General features: G+C 42.6%; 1 protein-coding gene across 1 annotated transcript in view; it reads right to left on the bottom strand.

Annotated features, from left to right (window-relative positions):
• The window catches only part of LOC125453048 (relaxin receptor 2-like), a 124,613-nt gene that overhangs the window by 50,820 nt on the left and 54,946 nt on the right, over nucleotides 1–18,847 (bottom strand). The window contains exons 6-7 of the mRNA XM_048532098.1: nucleotides 8,735–8,806; nucleotides 5,526–5,597 (exon numbers count right to left, since the gene is read on the bottom strand). Of these exons, the coding sequence (XP_048388055.1) occupies nucleotides 5,526–5,597; nucleotides 8,735–8,806 (144 nt within the window). The remainder of the gene's footprint in view (nucleotides 1–5,525; nucleotides 5,598–8,734; nucleotides 8,807–18,847) is intronic.

Here is an 18,847-nt window from a genome sequence, read left to right as displayed (position 1 = left end):
ACTTTGTTTTTGATTTACAGCATCCACAGTTCTTTTGGTTTTCATTAAATTCCTTAACAGGTCAATTCAAAGTTTCTTAAGGGCCTTGACCTGCCACATTTCTAGACACCGGCCTCGCCAGCAACGGTGAAATGTAACTAATTTCCCAAATGGGAAACCAGGATGAACTATCTTTTGGTTGAAGGGATGGTGGCCACATTCCTGTCCTTCTCTCTGAGCCCTCACTCCCATCTCCCACCCTATTACAAGAAGGCATATCTTGCGGTGATGTGACCATCAGATAACCTGGCTTGTACTTAAACTCACAGTCATAAACTTGGATCTTTTTCAGGAAATGGTACAATCTTGGTACTGCATGATCAATGATTTTCACCAAATCATATCCGGTTGTTTGTTAGTTCCTACCATAAATCTTTTGCCAAATATATATGTATATAAACACATGACCCTGAAATCTGAAGCTAGGAGGCAAAATCTTATAGGAATCTGAGCAATGTAGGCTATGAGGAGATTTATGGCAGCATTCTGTGAGAGGTCCTGTGAGCTGATCTTCATACCAGGAACATCTCACTTTATCTTTTACAGTGTTGGGGAAAGGTGAGGTCAATTTCTTATTTAGCAGTGGTGATTTGCCAAACAGGAATTATTGCCGTTAAACGCTTTGTTAAATGGCCCAATTTGCCTCATTAATACACAGCTGTCTTTCTTACCATACACATCAACAAGCTAGACATAAAGATAATTTGACATGGAAATCAAAGTGGGTACTTGGCATCAGCTCACCACTTGCTCTGAAAGACTTCCATGTTATTTAGGGTCAAATTGTATCTCAGGGCATGATTCATCCACATGCCTATAAGAATATTAGTACCCAACATTTGCCAATGCCTCATAACCAATATACCTCTCTGATAAACTGCAAGATGTTCTGGGAGCACAGAATTGCATTGCTGGGCACACCAGCAACTAGCATTGATTGATAGGCTGCAGCAGGGACACTTTGAGCACAGGAATATGTTGCACACAGGGACAGGCACTCAACTCACACATTTGACCAGGCTGTACCTTAAGGCAACTCTGTTACTCTCTCATTGCTCTCTCACTTAGCACCTACCTTTCTGCTTGCATCATCTATGCCTTACCAATAAACAGCCACGAAGCTTGCCTTGCTGGTCAGCAGTCCTCAGTCAAGGAGTATGCATCTTGCAGTGCAGCAGAATATTGCATTGACTATGGACCCGCACCATGTGCCAGCAGCTTATGAAACAAACATATTGTATGTGCAGAAAAACAAACAAAGTCTTAGGGGACTGTGTCCCCACCGAGGTGTCCACCTGTCCCAATATTTCTGTGTTAGGCAGTTGAATTGTAGGAGATTTGCTTTGAGGACTATCTATTTGTCCTTTTACATCACTCCTATTGTCTCTATTATTTCTCATTACTCTTACCAGCTGGCATACTTGCTCGTCCTTATCCTCTTCCCTATGACTTTCTTTCCCGTATAATCAGGAATACTTATCAGATAAATCACTTTACTAACACTCCTAATACTTTGAATGATCCATCTGAATTTCACTTTCAGAGATCCACCTTGCAAATGCTCTAATATAAATATTTCATGTCGCACTTGAAACATTCTAGTTGCTGGTTGTTGATCTGCCCATTTTTAAAATTTTTGCCTGTCAATATTTTAAAAGCTCTTGTGCTATCTTACACTCTCCTGTGAGGCTTTCTAGAAACATGGACATGTAATCCAGCATAGGACCTTTCCTTAATCAATTTTAATGGACCACTTATTTCATGACCGTGATTCAATTCAAATGGACTAAACCAAGCAGATTCATTGAGAATCTGGTAACAAATAGTGAGAAATCTAATCCCCTGTCTAAATCCTGTGGATATTCATGATAGCGTGTCTTAATTATTGTTTGAGGATTCTGATGGTAGCTTTCTTTAGCTCCCTTCTTGTTTTGATTGATTTCAGTTGCCTTCAACTGTTTCATACCCAAACAACTAATCATCTCTTGGAAAACTTTAGCCATAAATTTACAACTTTGATCAGACTGTATCTTAATTGGTCGTCCATAACAAATAAAAACTGTGTAAACTTTCCTGCTATTACCTGAGTTGTAGTCACTCATAAAGGTAACAGCTTCTAGAAACCAGGTTTTTATATACATAATCACAAGGACATACTGATGTACAGGTTTCATTTTCAGTAGTAGTAGTATACAATCTATCTATACACAACTCAATAGCTCATCAAAAACTGGTATCAAAGGTGCTGGTTTGATCTCGTGTTAAGGGTTACCTACTGCCTGACATAGAACATAGAACATTATAGCACAGTACAGGCCCTTCAGCCCTCAATGTTGTGCCGACCTGTCATACTGATCTCAAGCCCATCTAACCTACATATGGTATGTTTTAAAGAACTGCAGTACGTATTTATAAATACCTGTTATTGATTCCTATGATTTTATATTCCTGTATGGCTTACTATAGGAACTTTATATGTTACTCACATTATCTCCTTGTGATATCTGGGTGGTACTATAATTTGATGAACAACTATTCATTCTTTATTTGCTGGTTTGTGAGGGATGCCTCCACTTCCTCTTCAAAATCTACTTTTAATATAATCACAAACCGGAGTCCCTTCAGACTCAGCTTCAGTGCGGGCTGGCTCTTAGCTTCCTTACCTTTAATCTGCTTCCTGACTTCAATTACAAGACATGCCAAATACTCCTTCTGAACTATTCTCATTCCTAAATAAAGATTCAGCAACCGTAATACCATTTGTGATACTACTGCAACCTCTAGTGATGGACTAAATTTACCCGTTGGTCTAGTCACTATACATAACGGAAAAATACTCAGAATCCTAAAACTATTCAAGCTCTTTAACCACAACTACAGTTTCTGTGATTATAGGCAAAGCTATGTTTCAGTTTGGCTAAATCATCCTCCAAGAGTAAATCAAGTTTGCCATTGCTAATTTCAACTACTGCAACTACCACTAATTCAGACAAAACACACACAAATTGAACTTTGTACAATGAAGCTGGGATACACGCTCCTCCTGATCCATTTACTAACATTTCGGCCTTCACTGAATTCTCTGAGGGGAAAATTAAATTCATCTCCAGCAAGAGAGTTTGAGTACCCTCCATCTCTGAGTATAGCTATGAGCTTGGATGTTTCCTTTAAAGAAAAATTTTCCCTTTAGTTGAAATTACTTATATCTCTTATCTACCTTTTGTACTCTGTACTCACAGCAAGGTTTACTGCTGGTCCGTTAGTTGTAGTTAAAGTTACAATCTGCTCTGTCTCCTTCTCCTTTTGAATTTCTTTTACAGGCTCATTATTATGAACTACAATACCTCCCTCCCAACTCCCAGTGTACTGAACAAATGTGTCCCACCTTGTTGCAGTGGATACATCTGAGTTTCTGATTTTCACCTCTACCTTCAGTACTGAGGAGAAAGCATTAGGACATGGCTAGCTATCCATTCTTTATCCTGGCTACTTGCCTTCCTTTCATTCTCCCATTTTCCATCTTTTCTGAATTCATGGGGGTGTTGAAAAAATTCTTTATTTCATGGTTTAACTCATAACCATCAGCCATTATTTCTGCCTGTCTAGCAGATGCAAGACTTTGGGCCTTTGTACAGGTTAGTGCTGGCGCAGGTGGCCTGAAGGTGATGAGGTGTTCTGAGAGAGGGAGAATGCAGTGCCAAAGTCATGCTGGATTAGTGGTATGTGACGTTGTGGGGTAGGTGAGAGTGAGTGGAGAACGATGTTATGGGCAGTACTGCACGCAAAATCCTGTGGACCATCCAACTAGCTAGTCTCTGGGATCAAGGTATTACACCATATTTCACAAACTGCCTCTGCACTGGTACAGCCTTATGCTATTGCTATACTAAGCATTTAGAATTCCACGCCAAACCTATGGGAATGTTGTGTATTAACATTGGAGCCAGCCATAGTACACAGTGCTGGCCCTTATCAAGCCAGCTCTCTTTAGACATTTGATAACATACCCGTGACTCATACCATAATTTATAGAAGGTTGTTAATTAGGAAATTTTACCCACTGGAAGTATTCACCAAAAATTTTGAGCCATACCCAAATGGACTTTCCATCAATTTCTTCAGGATTTCCCTTCCAAATTACTGATATGTGTTCCCAGTGATAAACCTCCATAACGCAAATATGATTTTGAGAAATTATCTCCATAATCACAAGCTTGTTCACAAAGATAATGAATTGCATTTCTAACTTCAGTAATGAATTGATATGAGGAAGTTAACTTACAATTTTTATTGGTGTTTCAGTTTGTAGGAGATAGAAGCAGAAAGTTACATCTAAATTTAAATTCCAAAGGTACCCAATGTATCAACTAATTAGCCTTAACACTTGTATATCAAAAATCTAACTCAAATGAAACATTCTCTTCACTAGCATAAGGACCTTTTAAAATTAAAACAAACATATGGCCAAAACTTCAATTTAATGTAATGCTTACTCGAGCAAACATTTAATTACTACGGAGACAAAAACATTCTAAATTAAAGTATTCTCAAAGGTTATTTATAATAAACTGGAAATGATCAAACAATTGTTACAGAAAGGAAGTGAAATAAAATGAACTCCTGATAGTCACTTTACAATCAATAAGCAACAATTAATTAAGTTAATTTGAACAGTTAACAAATTAACAGAACTAGTAACAAACCAAACAATTCCCTCTTAACTACTAACTTTTCTCGAATAAAATAAAATTCTAATGATATGCTGTTCCAATGATAGAAGTATCACTGATATAAACCAAATTACTAAAAAAAAATTAAAACTTAATCTCTTGAAATTAAAGCCCGGATAAGTATTCTGGAATGTTCTTTGTCTTCTCTGCTGTCCTCCAGCCAGGCACGCCTTCATCCATTGAATTCTTGGGTTAGGAATATTAGCTAAAAGTGCTGTTGAACCTTTATTTAGATGGTGCTTACTCTGAGAGTGTAGAGATTTCTGTGAGAGTGAGTGATTTTCTCTTTCTTTAGAGCTAATGGCTGTTGAGAGCTATTTTCTTAAAAGATGGAAGTTTGCTCTAACACCAATTCTCAAATGTCATCTTCTTTTATACCCTTGATAAACTATTAATTTCTTAAAATAGTATTTTCCAAGGTTGTCAAACCCATCAGATTTAAATTTAATTGGGCTTTGCCATCTTAGTTTAAATTAATTGGCTAAATTCAAAACCTGTTGTTTTGGTGAAAATGCTGCTTTTTTTTCTAGCCATACAGCCTTTGATACAAATATTTCAATTTAGAGAATACTTTGTACATCTGCAGATTTTTTTTAAAACCTCGAAGCTTAGAAAAGCATATCGTATTTTAAAGGGACCATATCATTTTACAAGCGTCAAATACTCTACCCAACTTCGTGACACAATGTACGATAAACTTATTGATTCTGCACTATAGCAGCAGAACAGTAGCCTCTCAGAGAGGCTGATACTTACAAAATTTCCAGTTTATGAAGGTCTTGAAATATTCTTGGCTTCAGAGCTGTGATTCGATTATGACTGATGTACCTAGAAAACAAAATGTAATGTGCAAAGAAATAATCTTGCAAACAAGACCATTATAATTATTTATAGTAGATCTGTAAATAATTTTAAAAATAGGGATAGATTACAAATCATCTTGAATACATTGTTCATTTGCATTGTTGTATCTTGCATTACAATTGGAGAAATTTTCTGGAATGACATCATTAATTGACTAATCAATAGTACATCTCCATTACATTTTCTGAGGAGGCAAAGGTAACTACAAAAAAAGTAGACTTTGTCTGAATAACTACAAATTGGACAAACTGTTAAGCCAATATTTTTATAGGTAAACAACAAAATAGCTGGAGGCGAAATTACTAAAGTTTATGCAATATATTTTGGGAATGAACAAAACTAGTTTTAGGACAACAGCAGACAAATAAAAGTAAATCATAACATAGGATGCTCAGGTTCGGTTTTGCTGTGCATGTCTAATTAAATATGGTGGGAATAAAGATCCTCTTAGGAATTACCCTTAGCCATGGCCCTAACAAAAGTTAAGTACTATTAAAGCTATTTCAAAATCAGTGTTCTCACCATTCCAAACATATTAAGACCCTTTAAATTTAAATGGATGATTTCTTGTCCTCAGGGCTCTGGCCAATATATCTGCTGCAATTTGGAAGAGATAGAAAAATCCAGTTTAAACTACAGTCTCTCTCCAAACTCTGCTTAAAGGTGATGTTTTCACTTTTGTTCAGTATCAGCAGTTTCAGAAGCAAGTTATTTTTTAGACCAGAAAACACTTATGTTTTCATAGATGACTGTTTTCTCACTTAAGTTAGATGTGATGTTTTTCCAATAGGGAGGCTACAATATAAGTCAGTTGTGGGTTTTGTGTTAACTACTTATCACCACATAGCATGCAGCCCACATGAAACAGGCTGCTGATTGGCTGCATATTTGGAAGGGTGAGGCAGATATATGTACAGCTATCATAATTTCATGTTTGCCTGCCCCTCCAAAAGCCAACTGGTGCATCTTAAAGGGTAGGCGCATGCTGGCTGCAGCAAGTGGTAGTACAGAAAGTGATGGAAGTGTGGCAATAAGGCAGCAGGTCTGACAGAGGATCACTGATTATATGCTGGAGATCTAAGACCAGGAGGTGAAAAGGAGGATAGACTAAGCGTTTCTGCAAAAAGCATATACTGCCAAGGGAAAAGGAGCAGGTAGCCACGGAGGCTAATTCAAACAGTATTGCCCAGCAAACCTGACTGTAGTGTTGTAAGAACATTAATGTCCTCACACAAGGATCAAGTTGAGTGACTGCATCTTCAAATGTCATCTCCTGCCCATTGCATTACAGCCTCGTACACTGTTCAATCCGCCCCTTTCTCATCTGAGGACTTGAGCGATCAGCACACAAGCCTAACATTCCCATCCTTTCCATCATTCTCATACTTTGCTGCAACCTCAAACCCACAGCTCATAATTTTCACAGACTTCCAATTATTCAGTTATGTCAGAGGTATCACACAAGCACACTGCAATGCCATACTCTTAAATGCTGGCAAAATGGCACATAACTGGAAGTAGCAACAGAAAATTGGCAGGGGACTGGCATGTCTGCGTCTCCTGGGCCGTGTAGAGGAGATGGCCCTGTGAATCAGTGGGTAGGCAGTGACTCCAGTCAATGTGAAGGATTATCTTCCTAGCATCTGAAACTTCTCAAGTCCCACTTCCTCCCCATTCTGCAACCTAGTAAGATGTATAAGTCATACATTTTGTGATAACAAAGTGTGGAGCTGGATGAACAAGCAGGCCAAGCAGCATCTTAGGAGCACAAAAGCTGACGTTTTGGGCCTAGACCCTTTCTGATGAATGGTCCAGGCCCAAAATGTCAGGTTTTGTGCTCCTAAGCTGCTGCTTGGCCTGCTGTGTTCATCCAGCCCCACACTTTGTTATCTCGGATTCACCAGCATCTGCAGTTCCCATTATCTGTCCTACATTTTGTGACCATGGAGCTTTTTTTTAACCTAGCCAACATCTCCTGTCTCACCTCATACCTTTTCTTGTGCATTTGTGTTTTCATATACCCAATAGCTGCCATGTAGCTAGGTCATGTATCATCATTGAAGGGCACAATTTTTTAAAAATTCACTCACGGGATATGGGCATCATTGGTTAGGCCAGCAATTATCGTTCATTCCTAATTGCCCAGAGGACAAATCATGTTGTAGTTCTGGAGTCTGGAGTCACATGAAGATCAGACCAGGTATGATGGCAGTATCATTCTCTAAAGGACATTAGTGAACATGATGGGATTTTCCAAAAATTGGCAATGATTTCATCATTAGACTTAATTCCATATTTTTATTGAGTTTAAATTCCACTATCTGCTATTGCTGGATTCACAGCCAGGTCCCTAAACCAATACCTGGCTCTGTGGATTAGTAGTACATTAAAATAGCATTAGGCAATTGTCTCCTCTTATGGAAGACAAGGAAGAGCACATGCCAAAAAAAGAAGCATCATTATGTGCTGTGATATTTGCTCAAACCAGATTAGCTTCTAGCACTTTGAGCACTGTAGAAAGAAATGTAGAGGCAGAATGAGCAGATTGTGGGTTACCAGCCATGAGTTGATCATAGACACTTCAAAATGCGTCCCACCTTCCCACAAGGTGAGGTTACAGGAGCTCTACTGCGGAGAACTGAGATAATGGTTTCAATGGGGTGGGTGTGTAGGAATTGTTGATAGAAACACACATAGGAATACTTCATGCAAATGATAGGTTTGCCACAAGCCTGTTGTTATTATTAAGGAGCATGGACGAGACAGTTCGAACTTGGTGCCGGACTTTGTGTAGGGCTTAGAACTGTTTGTTTCCAGCATGGAAAAGGCATCAACTACATGACAAAAATTACAGATTTCTTTGTTATGTGGTCCAGCAACAGGTGCCTGATATTTCAGTTTCCATATCAGCACAGGCAGAGGTTACATTAGAAGTTCAGCCAGAGCTAAAGTTGGTGCCGTGGAACATTTATTTAGTGTCATGCAGGCTCAGGCTGCTGCCATCATGACTGTGAAAACTCGCAGCAACCATGCAATCCATGCTACTTATGCTTAAACATGAAAATATTGTCAGCCTTATCACTAAACATTAACTCACTTACAATCGTCTGAGTTTGTAAAGTCCAGAAAATGCAGTTTTTGAGATAGATCTGATCCGGTTATTCTGCAGATATCTGCAAGACAAAGAAATAACAACACTCTCGTTACACTGTTAAAGATAATGGCTTGGATTTTGCAATAGGAATTGTGGTGCCATTGTTGGTATTCATAGTCATTTTTTGCTCTTAAACTGGCAGCAAATGTGAGAAGCTCTCACACATGCAGTTAAATTCAATGATGATGCTTTCACTACCTTTTAGGACAAAACATTGATAATCCTATGAGAGAAAGAATTTCTAGATCCCTTATTCTGAAACATTTCTTTGATTCCCCATTTAAGGAAGAAACATTATTGTATCTGTTATCTGTTTTGTAGGTTTCAAAAAGATCACCTCTCATTCTTCCAGTGAATTTAGGCCCAATTTACTCAGTCATAGGACAAGCACATCATTCCAGGGATTAGTCTACCTAACATTTGTTGTAGTGTCTGCAATGGGATAAATATGGATTCCAAAATTACATATAATATTCTAGGTGAGGTCTGTTTAAAACAGTGTACAATAACAGCAAAACTTCTTTCTGCTTTACATCATGAGCAAAATGAAGAAGGAGTCATTGACAGCATTATCAGGTGGCAGGTTCTGTCACGCCACTCAGCTCTTGACCTCATTACAGCTTTGATCCAAACATGGATTAAGGAGCTGAATGCCAAATGTCAATGGCAGTTAATGCCCTTGATACCAAGGCCCTATTTGATCAAGTATGGCATCAAAGAACTCTAGCTAAATTGGAATTGACAGAATCAGGGGAAGTTCTCTGCTGTTTGGGACATATCTAGCACAAAAGGAAGATGGTGATATCAATACAAATAACCATATTTAACCAAATGAATACTGTAGATACAAGCTCAACATATCCAGGATGCTAGATTGCAGCCTGCTTGACTGGCACAGCCCCACCACTTTCAACATTCACTGTCTTCACCACTGACACCCAATGTTAACAGTGTGTACCATCTAGAAGATGCATTGCAGAAATTTACCAAGACTTCACTGCAATACTTTCTAAACCCACAAAGTCTACTACACAGACGCTTGGAAACATCACTATTTGAAAGATTCTCTTTAAGCCATACGCCATGTTTTCTTGGAATAATGTTGCTATTCCTTCACTGTCATTGAGTCAAAACTCTGGAATTCTGATTCTAACACTACTGTGTATGTACCTATACCTCAAAGGCTGGCTCAAGAAGTAAGCACAGTACCACTTTCTCAAGGGCAATTAGCAATGGGCAATAAATGCTGGTTAAGCCAGCATGCTTACATCCCCTTAGAGAATAAATAACAACAAATTCCAATCCCCTTGCAATAAAGGCCAAATGTGTCATTCATTCTCCTCATTGCTTTCTGCACCTGTTTGCTAACTTGCTGTGTTCCTTATACAAGTCAAATATCTCTAAGCATCAATATTTACAACTTCCAAACCTTAAAAATGCCTTCTGTCTTATTTTACATCCAAAATGAATAATCTCATATTTCTCCATGTTATACGCCAGCTGCTGCCATATTATCCACTCACTTAACCTGTCCAAATCTCTTTGCTACTTCTTGTGAAGTTCAGAGCTTGCATTCCCATCTAATTTTGTATTATCAGCATATTTGGCTACATTATTCCTTGCCTCTTTGTCTGAGTCAATAATACAAATAGTAAACAGTTGAGGCTCAGCGCTGATTCTTGCAGCAATCCACTCGTTGCAGTCCACCAACTTGAATATGTCTCAGTTATCACTACTTTCTGCTTCCTATCGGTTAACCAGTCCTCTATCCATGTTAAAATATCACCCACAACTCCACGAGCCCTTATTTTGCGTAATAACCTCTAGAATATCTCCTTATTTATCCTCCTGCAAATCCAAGTATATTATATCTACTGGTTTCCCTTGTATAAATTCTCAAAAAACTAAGAAATTTGTCAAACAGGATTTTTCTGTTTTCTCTCTCCTTCCTCTTTTGATCATCAGTGTTACATTTGCCAACTTCCAATTTGCTGACACTATCCCTGAATCGAGGTAGTTTGGGAAAATTCATTACTTCTGAAGCTATCTCTTTTAGAAACACGGAATGTAGGCCATAATAAATTGGAGATTTGTCAGATTTCAATCCTTTGAATTCCTCCATTATTATTTCCTATGCTGATATTATTACCTTAATTTCCATGCCTTTATTAGTCTCAGATCACCCTCGATTTCTGGCAGTAACTTGTGTTTTTGATTATAGAGACAGATTACAAATTATACATTCAAAATCTCTGCAATTACTTCATATCCCATGATAATTTCTCCTGCTTCTGCTTCTAAGGGATAAAACATTTACTTCAGCTACTTTCTTACTTTTCATATAGTGTAAAAGTTCTTAGAATTACAGTTTTATAATCTGTTTCCATATTGCTGACCACTTTAGTCTAATAGTATATTTTATTTGCTTTTATTCACCTTTCAGAGGCCGATAACATCCCTAGTCTCCAACCTACACCTACTCTTTGTAAGCATCTTATTTTAAATGCTTATGATCCTGAACTTCCTTAGTAAGCCATAAGTGAATCATTTTTTCAGAGTTTATCAACGGAATATATTTTTGTTGAAAACATTAATTGTTTCTTTAAATATTTCCCTTTCTTATTAGAATTAGACTGTGTAAGTGAATAGTAACATAGAAACAGGAGTAGGTTATTCAGCCCATTGAGACTGCTTTGACATTTAACCCCATCGTGGCTTATTTTCAGTGCCTTTTAGACGTATTTTATTCACTGGTAATCAAAAATTGATAAAACACTACTTTAAACACACTTAAAGATTGAGCTTCCACAGCACTCTGTGGTAGAAAATCCCAAAGTTTCACAACCCTCTGAACTAAAACATTTCTGAATGACCTCCCCCTTATTTTTAAATTGCGTTTGCTGTTTCTACCTTCCCACCCAGGGGAAATATCTATACCAACCCTTTCTATCTCTTTAAGTATTTTGTAGGCTTCAATAAAATCAACACTCATTCTTTTAACTTTAGAGAACACAGGCCCAGTTCATTCAATCCCTCTTTATAGGACAGTCCAACCAACCTGGGAACTAGTCTGGTGAACCCTTGTTGGCCTCCCTCTATGAAAATAATGTCCTCCTGAGGTGAAGAGGCCAAAACATAGAACATAGAACAATACAGCGCAGAACAGGCCCTTCGGCACTCAATGTTGCACTGCAAATACTTCTCCAGGTGAGGTCTAACCGAGCTTCTACGTAATTAAAGCAAGATTTCATCACTTCTGTACTCAATTCCTCTTGTGATAGACACCAGATTCCATTAGTCTTCCTGCAAAACGTAGGACCATAGCACGTGGAATATAATACAAACAATTGTGAAATTATCTGCTTTTGTAGAAAAGAAGATGTATTTCTTAAATGGTGAAGGTGTTGATTTGATTTGATTTAATTTATTTATTGTCACATGTATTTTGTTACAAAATACAGTCAAAAGTGTTATAAAGTGTTGCCACCCTCCAGACCTATCTTAAGACACACAAAGTATAAAGTGTTAAGTGCTCTGCCATGGACCTGGTGACCAGGCATGCGTCCCTTTTCTGCGTCACCACTGCTGGAAAGAAAGTCACCAGTCTTCAATGCCATCACATCTTCACTGATGCCCTTGCCACGATGAGCTCTCAATGGACCTCACCATTGCAGATATCACTGCTGCCAATGGATACTGCAGTAGCACCAACTTGACTTTGTCGTCGGCATGATTGTACTTTGGGCCCAACTCGATGATGCAGCTGCTGCTGATGCTGTTGGATTTTGAAACGGGGTCAAACTCTCCTCCCAGCTGCCTCCATGAATCTGCACTAGGAGCACATGCAGGCCGGGAACCCAAACACACTTCTTCTGCAGCAGCCATGAGTCGGTGCTCAGATTGCCCAATTGACGCATAAACCACCGGGGACACAAATCCACCTCTGATGTTGCCGCGAGTCTGCGCTGATCCCAAGTACACACTGATCCACTCCCTTACTGCCATAGGTCTGCACTGAGCCCACTCGCCGACTGGCACGTATCCGCTCTGAGCCCACTCGCCGAATGGCACGTATCCACAATGATCTCACTCGCCGACCGGCACGTATCCACACTGGGCCCACTCGCCGACCGGCACGTATCCACACTGAGCCCACTCGCTGACCAGTACGTATCCGCACTGAGCCCACTCGCCGACCAGTACGTATCCACACTGAGCCCACTTGCTGACCAGTACATATCCACACTGGACCCACTCGCCGACGGGTACATATCCACACTGAGCCCCCTTGCTGACCAGTACGTATCTGCACTGAGCCCACTCCCAACCGGTACATATCTGCTCTGAGCCCACTCGCTGACCAGTATGTATCTGTACTGAGCCCACTCGCTGACCAGTATGTATCCGCACTGAGCCCTCTCCTGACCGGCACATATCGCTCTGAGCCCACTCGCCGACCAGTACGTATCCGCTCTAAGCCCATTCGCCGACTGTCACGTATCCACTCTAAGCCCACTCGCCGACCAGTATGTATCCACACTGGGCCCACTCGCCGACCGGCACGTATCCGCTCTGAGCCCACTCGCTGACCAGTACGTATCCGCACTGGGCCCACTCGCCGACCAGCACGTATCCACACTGAGCCCACTCGCTGACCAGTACATATCCACACTGAGCCCACTCGCCGACGGGCGCGTATCCGCTCTGAGCCCACTCGCCGACCGGCACGTATCCACAGTGATCTCACTCGCTGACCGGCATGTATCCGCTCTGAGCCCACTCGCCGACCGGCACGTATCCACAGTGATCTCACTCGCTGACCGGCACGTATCTGCTCTGAGCCCACTCGCCGACCAGCACGTATCTGCTCTGAGCCCCCTTGCTGACCAGTACGTATCTGCACTGAGCCCACTCACTGACCAGTACGTATTCGCACTGAGCCCACTCCCGAGTGGCACATATCTGCTCTGAGCCCACTCGCTCACCAGTATGTATCCGCTCTGAGCCCACTTGCTGACCAGCACGTATCCGCACTGAGCCCACTCCCGACCGGCATGTATCCGCACTGAGCCTACTTCCGACCGGCACGTATCCGCACTGAGCCCACTCGCTGACCAGTACGTATCCGTTCTGAGCCCACTCGCTGACCAGTACATATCCGCACTGGGCCCACTCGCTGGCCAGTACATATCCACACTGAGCCCACTCGCCGACGGGCGCGTATCCGTTCTGAGCCCACTCGCTGACCAGTACATATCCACACTGGACCCACTCGCCGACGGGTACGTATCCACACTGAGCCCACTCGCTGAGCAGCACGTATCTGCTCTGAGCCCCCTTGCTGACCAGTACGTATCTGCACTGAGCCCACTCCCAACCGGTATATATCTGCTCTGAGCCCACTCGCTGACCAGTATGTATCCGCACTGAGCCCACTCCTGACCGGCACATATCGCTCTGAGCCCACTCGCCGACCAGTACGTATCCGCTCTAAGCCCATTCGCCGACTGTCACGTATCCACTCTAAGCCCACTCGCTGACCAGTATGTATCCACACTGGGCCCACTCGCCGACCGGCACGTATCCGCTCTGAGCCCACTCGCTGACCAGTACGTATCCGCACTGAGCCCACTCGCCGACCAGTATGTATCCACACTGAGCCCACTCGCTGACCAGTACATATCCACACTGAGCCCACTCGCCGACGGGCGCGTATCCGCTCTGAGCCCACTCGCTGACCAGTACATATCCACACTGGACCCACTCGCCGACCGGTACGTATCCACACTGAGCCCACTCGCTGAGCAGCACGTATCTGCTCTGAGCCCCCTTGCTGACCAGTACGTATCTGCACTGAGCCCACTCCCAACCGGTACATATCTGCTCTGAGCCCCCTTGCTGACCAGTACGTATCTGCACTGAGCCCACTCCCAACCGGTACATATCTGCTCTGAGCCCACTCGCCGACCGGTACGTATCTGTACTGAGCCCACTTGCTGACCAGTACGTATCCGCACTGAGCCCACTCGCTGACCAGTATGTATCCGCACTGAGCCCATTTGCTGACCAGCACGTATCCGCTCTGAGCCCACTCGCTGACCAGTACGTATCCGCACTGAGCCCACGCCCGACCGGCACGTATCCGCTCTGAGCCCACTCGCCGACCGGCACGTATCCACAGTGATCTCACTCGCTGACCGGCATGTATCCGCTCTGAGCCCACTCGCCGACCGGCACGTATCCACAGTGATCTCACTCGCTGACCGGCACGTATCTGCTCTGAGCCCACTCGCCGACCGGCACGTATCCACAATGATCTCACTCACTGACCGGCACGTATCCACAGTGATCTCACTCGCTGACCGGCACGTATCCACAGTGATCTCACTCGCTGACCGGCACGTATCCACACTGGGCACACTCGCCGACCAGCATGTATCCACACTGAGTCCACTTGCTGACCAGTACGTATCCGCACTGAGCCCACTCGCCGACCGGCACGTATCCGCTCTGAGCCCACTCACTGACCAGTACATATCCACACTGGACCCACTCGCCGACCGGTACGTATCCACACTGAGCCCATTCGCTGAGCAGCACGTATCTGCTCTGAGCCCCCTTGCTGACCAGTACGTATCTGCACTGAGCCCACTCCCAACCGGCACATATCTGCTCTGAGCCCACTCACTGGCCAGTACGTATTTGCACTGAGCCCACTCCCGAGCGGCACATATCGCTCTGAGCCCACTCGCTGACCAGTACGTATCCACTCTGAGCCCACTCGCTCACCAGTATGTATCCGCTCTGAGCCCACTTGCTGACCAGTACGTATCCGCACTGAGCCCACTCCCGACCGGCACGTATCTGCACTGAGCCTACTTCCGACCGGCACGTATCCGCACTGAGCCCACTCGCTGACCAGTACGTATCCGTTCTGAGCCCACTCGCTGACCAGTACGTATCCGCACTGGGCCCACTTGCTGACCAGTATGTATCCGTTCTGAGCCCACTCGCTGACCAGTACGTATTCGCACTGAGCCCACTCCCGAGCGGCACGTATCTGCTCTGAACCCACTTGCTGACCAGTACGTATCCGCACTGAGCCCACTCCCAACTGGCACGTATCCGCACTGAGCCTACTCCCGACCGGCACGTATCCGCACTGAGCCCACTCGCTGACCAGTACGTATCTGCACTGAGCCCACTCACTGACCAGCACGTATCCGTTCTGAGCCCACTCGCTGACCAGTACGTATCTGTACTGAGCCCACTCGCTGACCAGCACGTATCTGCACTGAGCCCACTCGCTGACCAGCACGTATCCGTTCTGAGCCCACTCCCGACTGGCACGTATCCGCACTGAGCCCACTCCCGACCGGCACGTATCCGCTCTGAGCCCACTCCCGACTGGCACGTATCCGCACTTGGCCTACCTGCCACTGCCATCACCACGACCAAGCTCTTCAACAAGAGGCAAGTAAAATATAAGAGGTAAAAAGAAAAAAGAAAATGAGAAAAGAGAGAAAGAAAGTAAAAAGTGAAGAGAAAGGGTGGAAAAACAGGACCTGGGTGTCTGTGTTCATGAGCCACTAAATGCTAGGAAGCACCTAGGAAGCAAATAGCATTTTGGCTTTCATCACAAGGGGATTTCTGTACAGGAGTTCCAGTCTCTTATTGAAAACTATATTGATAATTGGCAAAACTGCACCTGGAGTATTGTATATGGTTTTGGTCTCCTTATTCAGGGAAGGATATACTTGTCATGGAAGGAGTGCAGTGGGGGTTCCTGGGGTAGTGGGATTGCCTTATGAAGACATATTGAGGAAGCTGTATCTTTATTCTCTGGAGTTCCAAAGAATAAGATATGATATCATTGAAACTTACAAAATTCTTACAGAGTTTGAGGGGGCATGGGGTGACAGCATGGTTCTCTGGCTAATGAGTCTAGAACCAAGGTAACATTGTCTCAGTAATAGGGGTAGGCCCTTGAAGACTGAGATGAGGAGGAATATCCTCACTCAGAAAGTAGTAAATTTTTGAAATTCTTTACTCCAGAGCCAGTGGGAGCTCAGTCACTGAGCACTTAAAAGGTAGAATTTCCATAGTCCTACTGGACCATATGCTGCTTGCTCATTACAGAGAGATGGCTGGTGATGGTTATCAAGGTTGCACCAAAGTGTGGTGTCTGGAAACAGAAGACTAAGAAATTCTGAAGACACAAAGATGGCACAGGTATTCACTGCATCAAAGCCAGCATTCTTATAAAAACAGGTCTATGTTTAATTCTACTGCATCATGTATACTGAAGGTTCAGTATTGTGCTCATTGCTGCATGCTGAATGTATTTAAGAATGGGAACCAAAAGTAACAACCAGTTTCAGGTGATGCGGACTGACAGACTAGTTATTGTGGAACATCATTCGGACTGGCATCATTTGTAAAGTCAGGGACTTCAGTGTAGTTAGCAACTCAGCAGGGCAGTGTTCAACTAATTTATTCAATTCTGATGTTTACGCAGTGTTTGACAGTGCATGTGTTGCTAGTGCCCAAACAGAGTTCTTTGCAAGGCATTGCCCTCATTTGGAAAATGAAAGCTGCTAAACTTGCTAAATTAATCTATCCCCCTATCTGGAGAATTGTTAAACATCTGATTTTTCTCCTTGGAGGAACTCCGATAGCTGTCACAGAGCCTTATTGAGGGGATCTTTGATCACATGAATGACAGGGAAGACAGCAGCCCTACTGAAACAAGAACATTATACTTTGCAGTATCCTAGATTTTCAGACCAAGCAATTTCTTCTTTGCAATGACCTGATTTTCAGATCAGGGAATGGGTAATTTTTGCCTGTGTCCTAAATCTGCAGATATTGATCTAGTTTCCATGAAGTTGCAAGCTGCTCATCTCCATTTTGTTCAAGCAAAATCTTAATTCTCTTTATCACAGTACTGATACGACAAGTGTGTAAATTCTTTGTTTCAAATTGTTGATTAGGTTGACCATCTTCATTCACATCTCTGGTAATTTTACTGGTGAACAAGATTTTTTTAAATTCACAGTCATGTTCCTGGAGGATTCTGAAGAAGGGTCATTGGACCCAAAACATTAACTCTGTTTCTTTCTTCATAGATGCTGCCAGATATGCTGAGCTTTTCCAGCAACTTTGTTTTTGTTCCTGATTTACAGCATCTGCAGTTCTTTTGGTTTTTACAGAAACACACCTGTCGGTCCAAACAATCCATGCCAAACATAATCCCAAACTAAGTTAGTCCCACTTGCGTGCTCCTGGCCAATATCCCACCAAACCTTTCTTTTTCATGTATTTAATCAAATGTCTTTTAAATATTGTAATTGTGCCCACATCACCATTTCCTCAAGAAGTTCATTCCACATGCAAACCACCCCCTGGGTAAATAATTTGCCTCTGATTTCTTTTCTAAATCTCTCTGCTCTCACCTTAAAAATGTGTCCCCTAGTCTCAAACCCCCCCCATCCTAGTGAAAAGACAATGACCACTAATCCTATCTATACCCCTCATAATTTTATAAACTTCTATAAAGGTAGCCTCTGAAACTCCTACACTCCATCCGGCAATAAAATCAATTCCATTATATTAACGTGTTTGGCAGGGCGCGTTGCTGCATGAACAACTTCAGCCAGAGGTTCGGTCATAGGATCAAGTGGATTAAATTATTTATTCTCTAAACAGAGAGAAATTTCAGAGTAGTTCAGAGTGCTGAGGGATTTGGATGTCCTTGTGCATGAATCACAGAAAATTAGCATGCAGGCACAGTGGGTAATAAGGAAAGTAAATGTAATTTTGGCATTTACTGCTAAAAGGACAGAGTATAAAAGCAGGTAAGTGTCACTGCAACTGTGCTCGGCACTAGTGAGAGCATGCTGGAGTATTGTGTACAATTTTTAGTCCCCTTACATGAGGAGAGGTGTAGTTGATTTGAGGTAGTTCACAGGAAGTTCCCTAGATTGATTCCAGAGATGAGGGGTTAGTCTGATGAAGAGAGATTGAGCAATTTAGGCCTTTACTCTCTGGAGTTTGGAAG

Source organism: Stegostoma tigrinum, chromosome 6 (assembly GCF_030684315.1).
Source record: "Stegostoma tigrinum isolate sSteTig4 chromosome 6, sSteTig4.hap1, whole genome shotgun sequence".
In the NCBI taxonomy this organism is placed as follows: Eukaryota; Metazoa; Chordata; class Chondrichthyes; order Orectolobiformes; family Stegostomatidae; genus Stegostoma; species Stegostoma tigrinum.
This window is presented reverse-complemented; position numbering and strand designations above follow the sequence as displayed.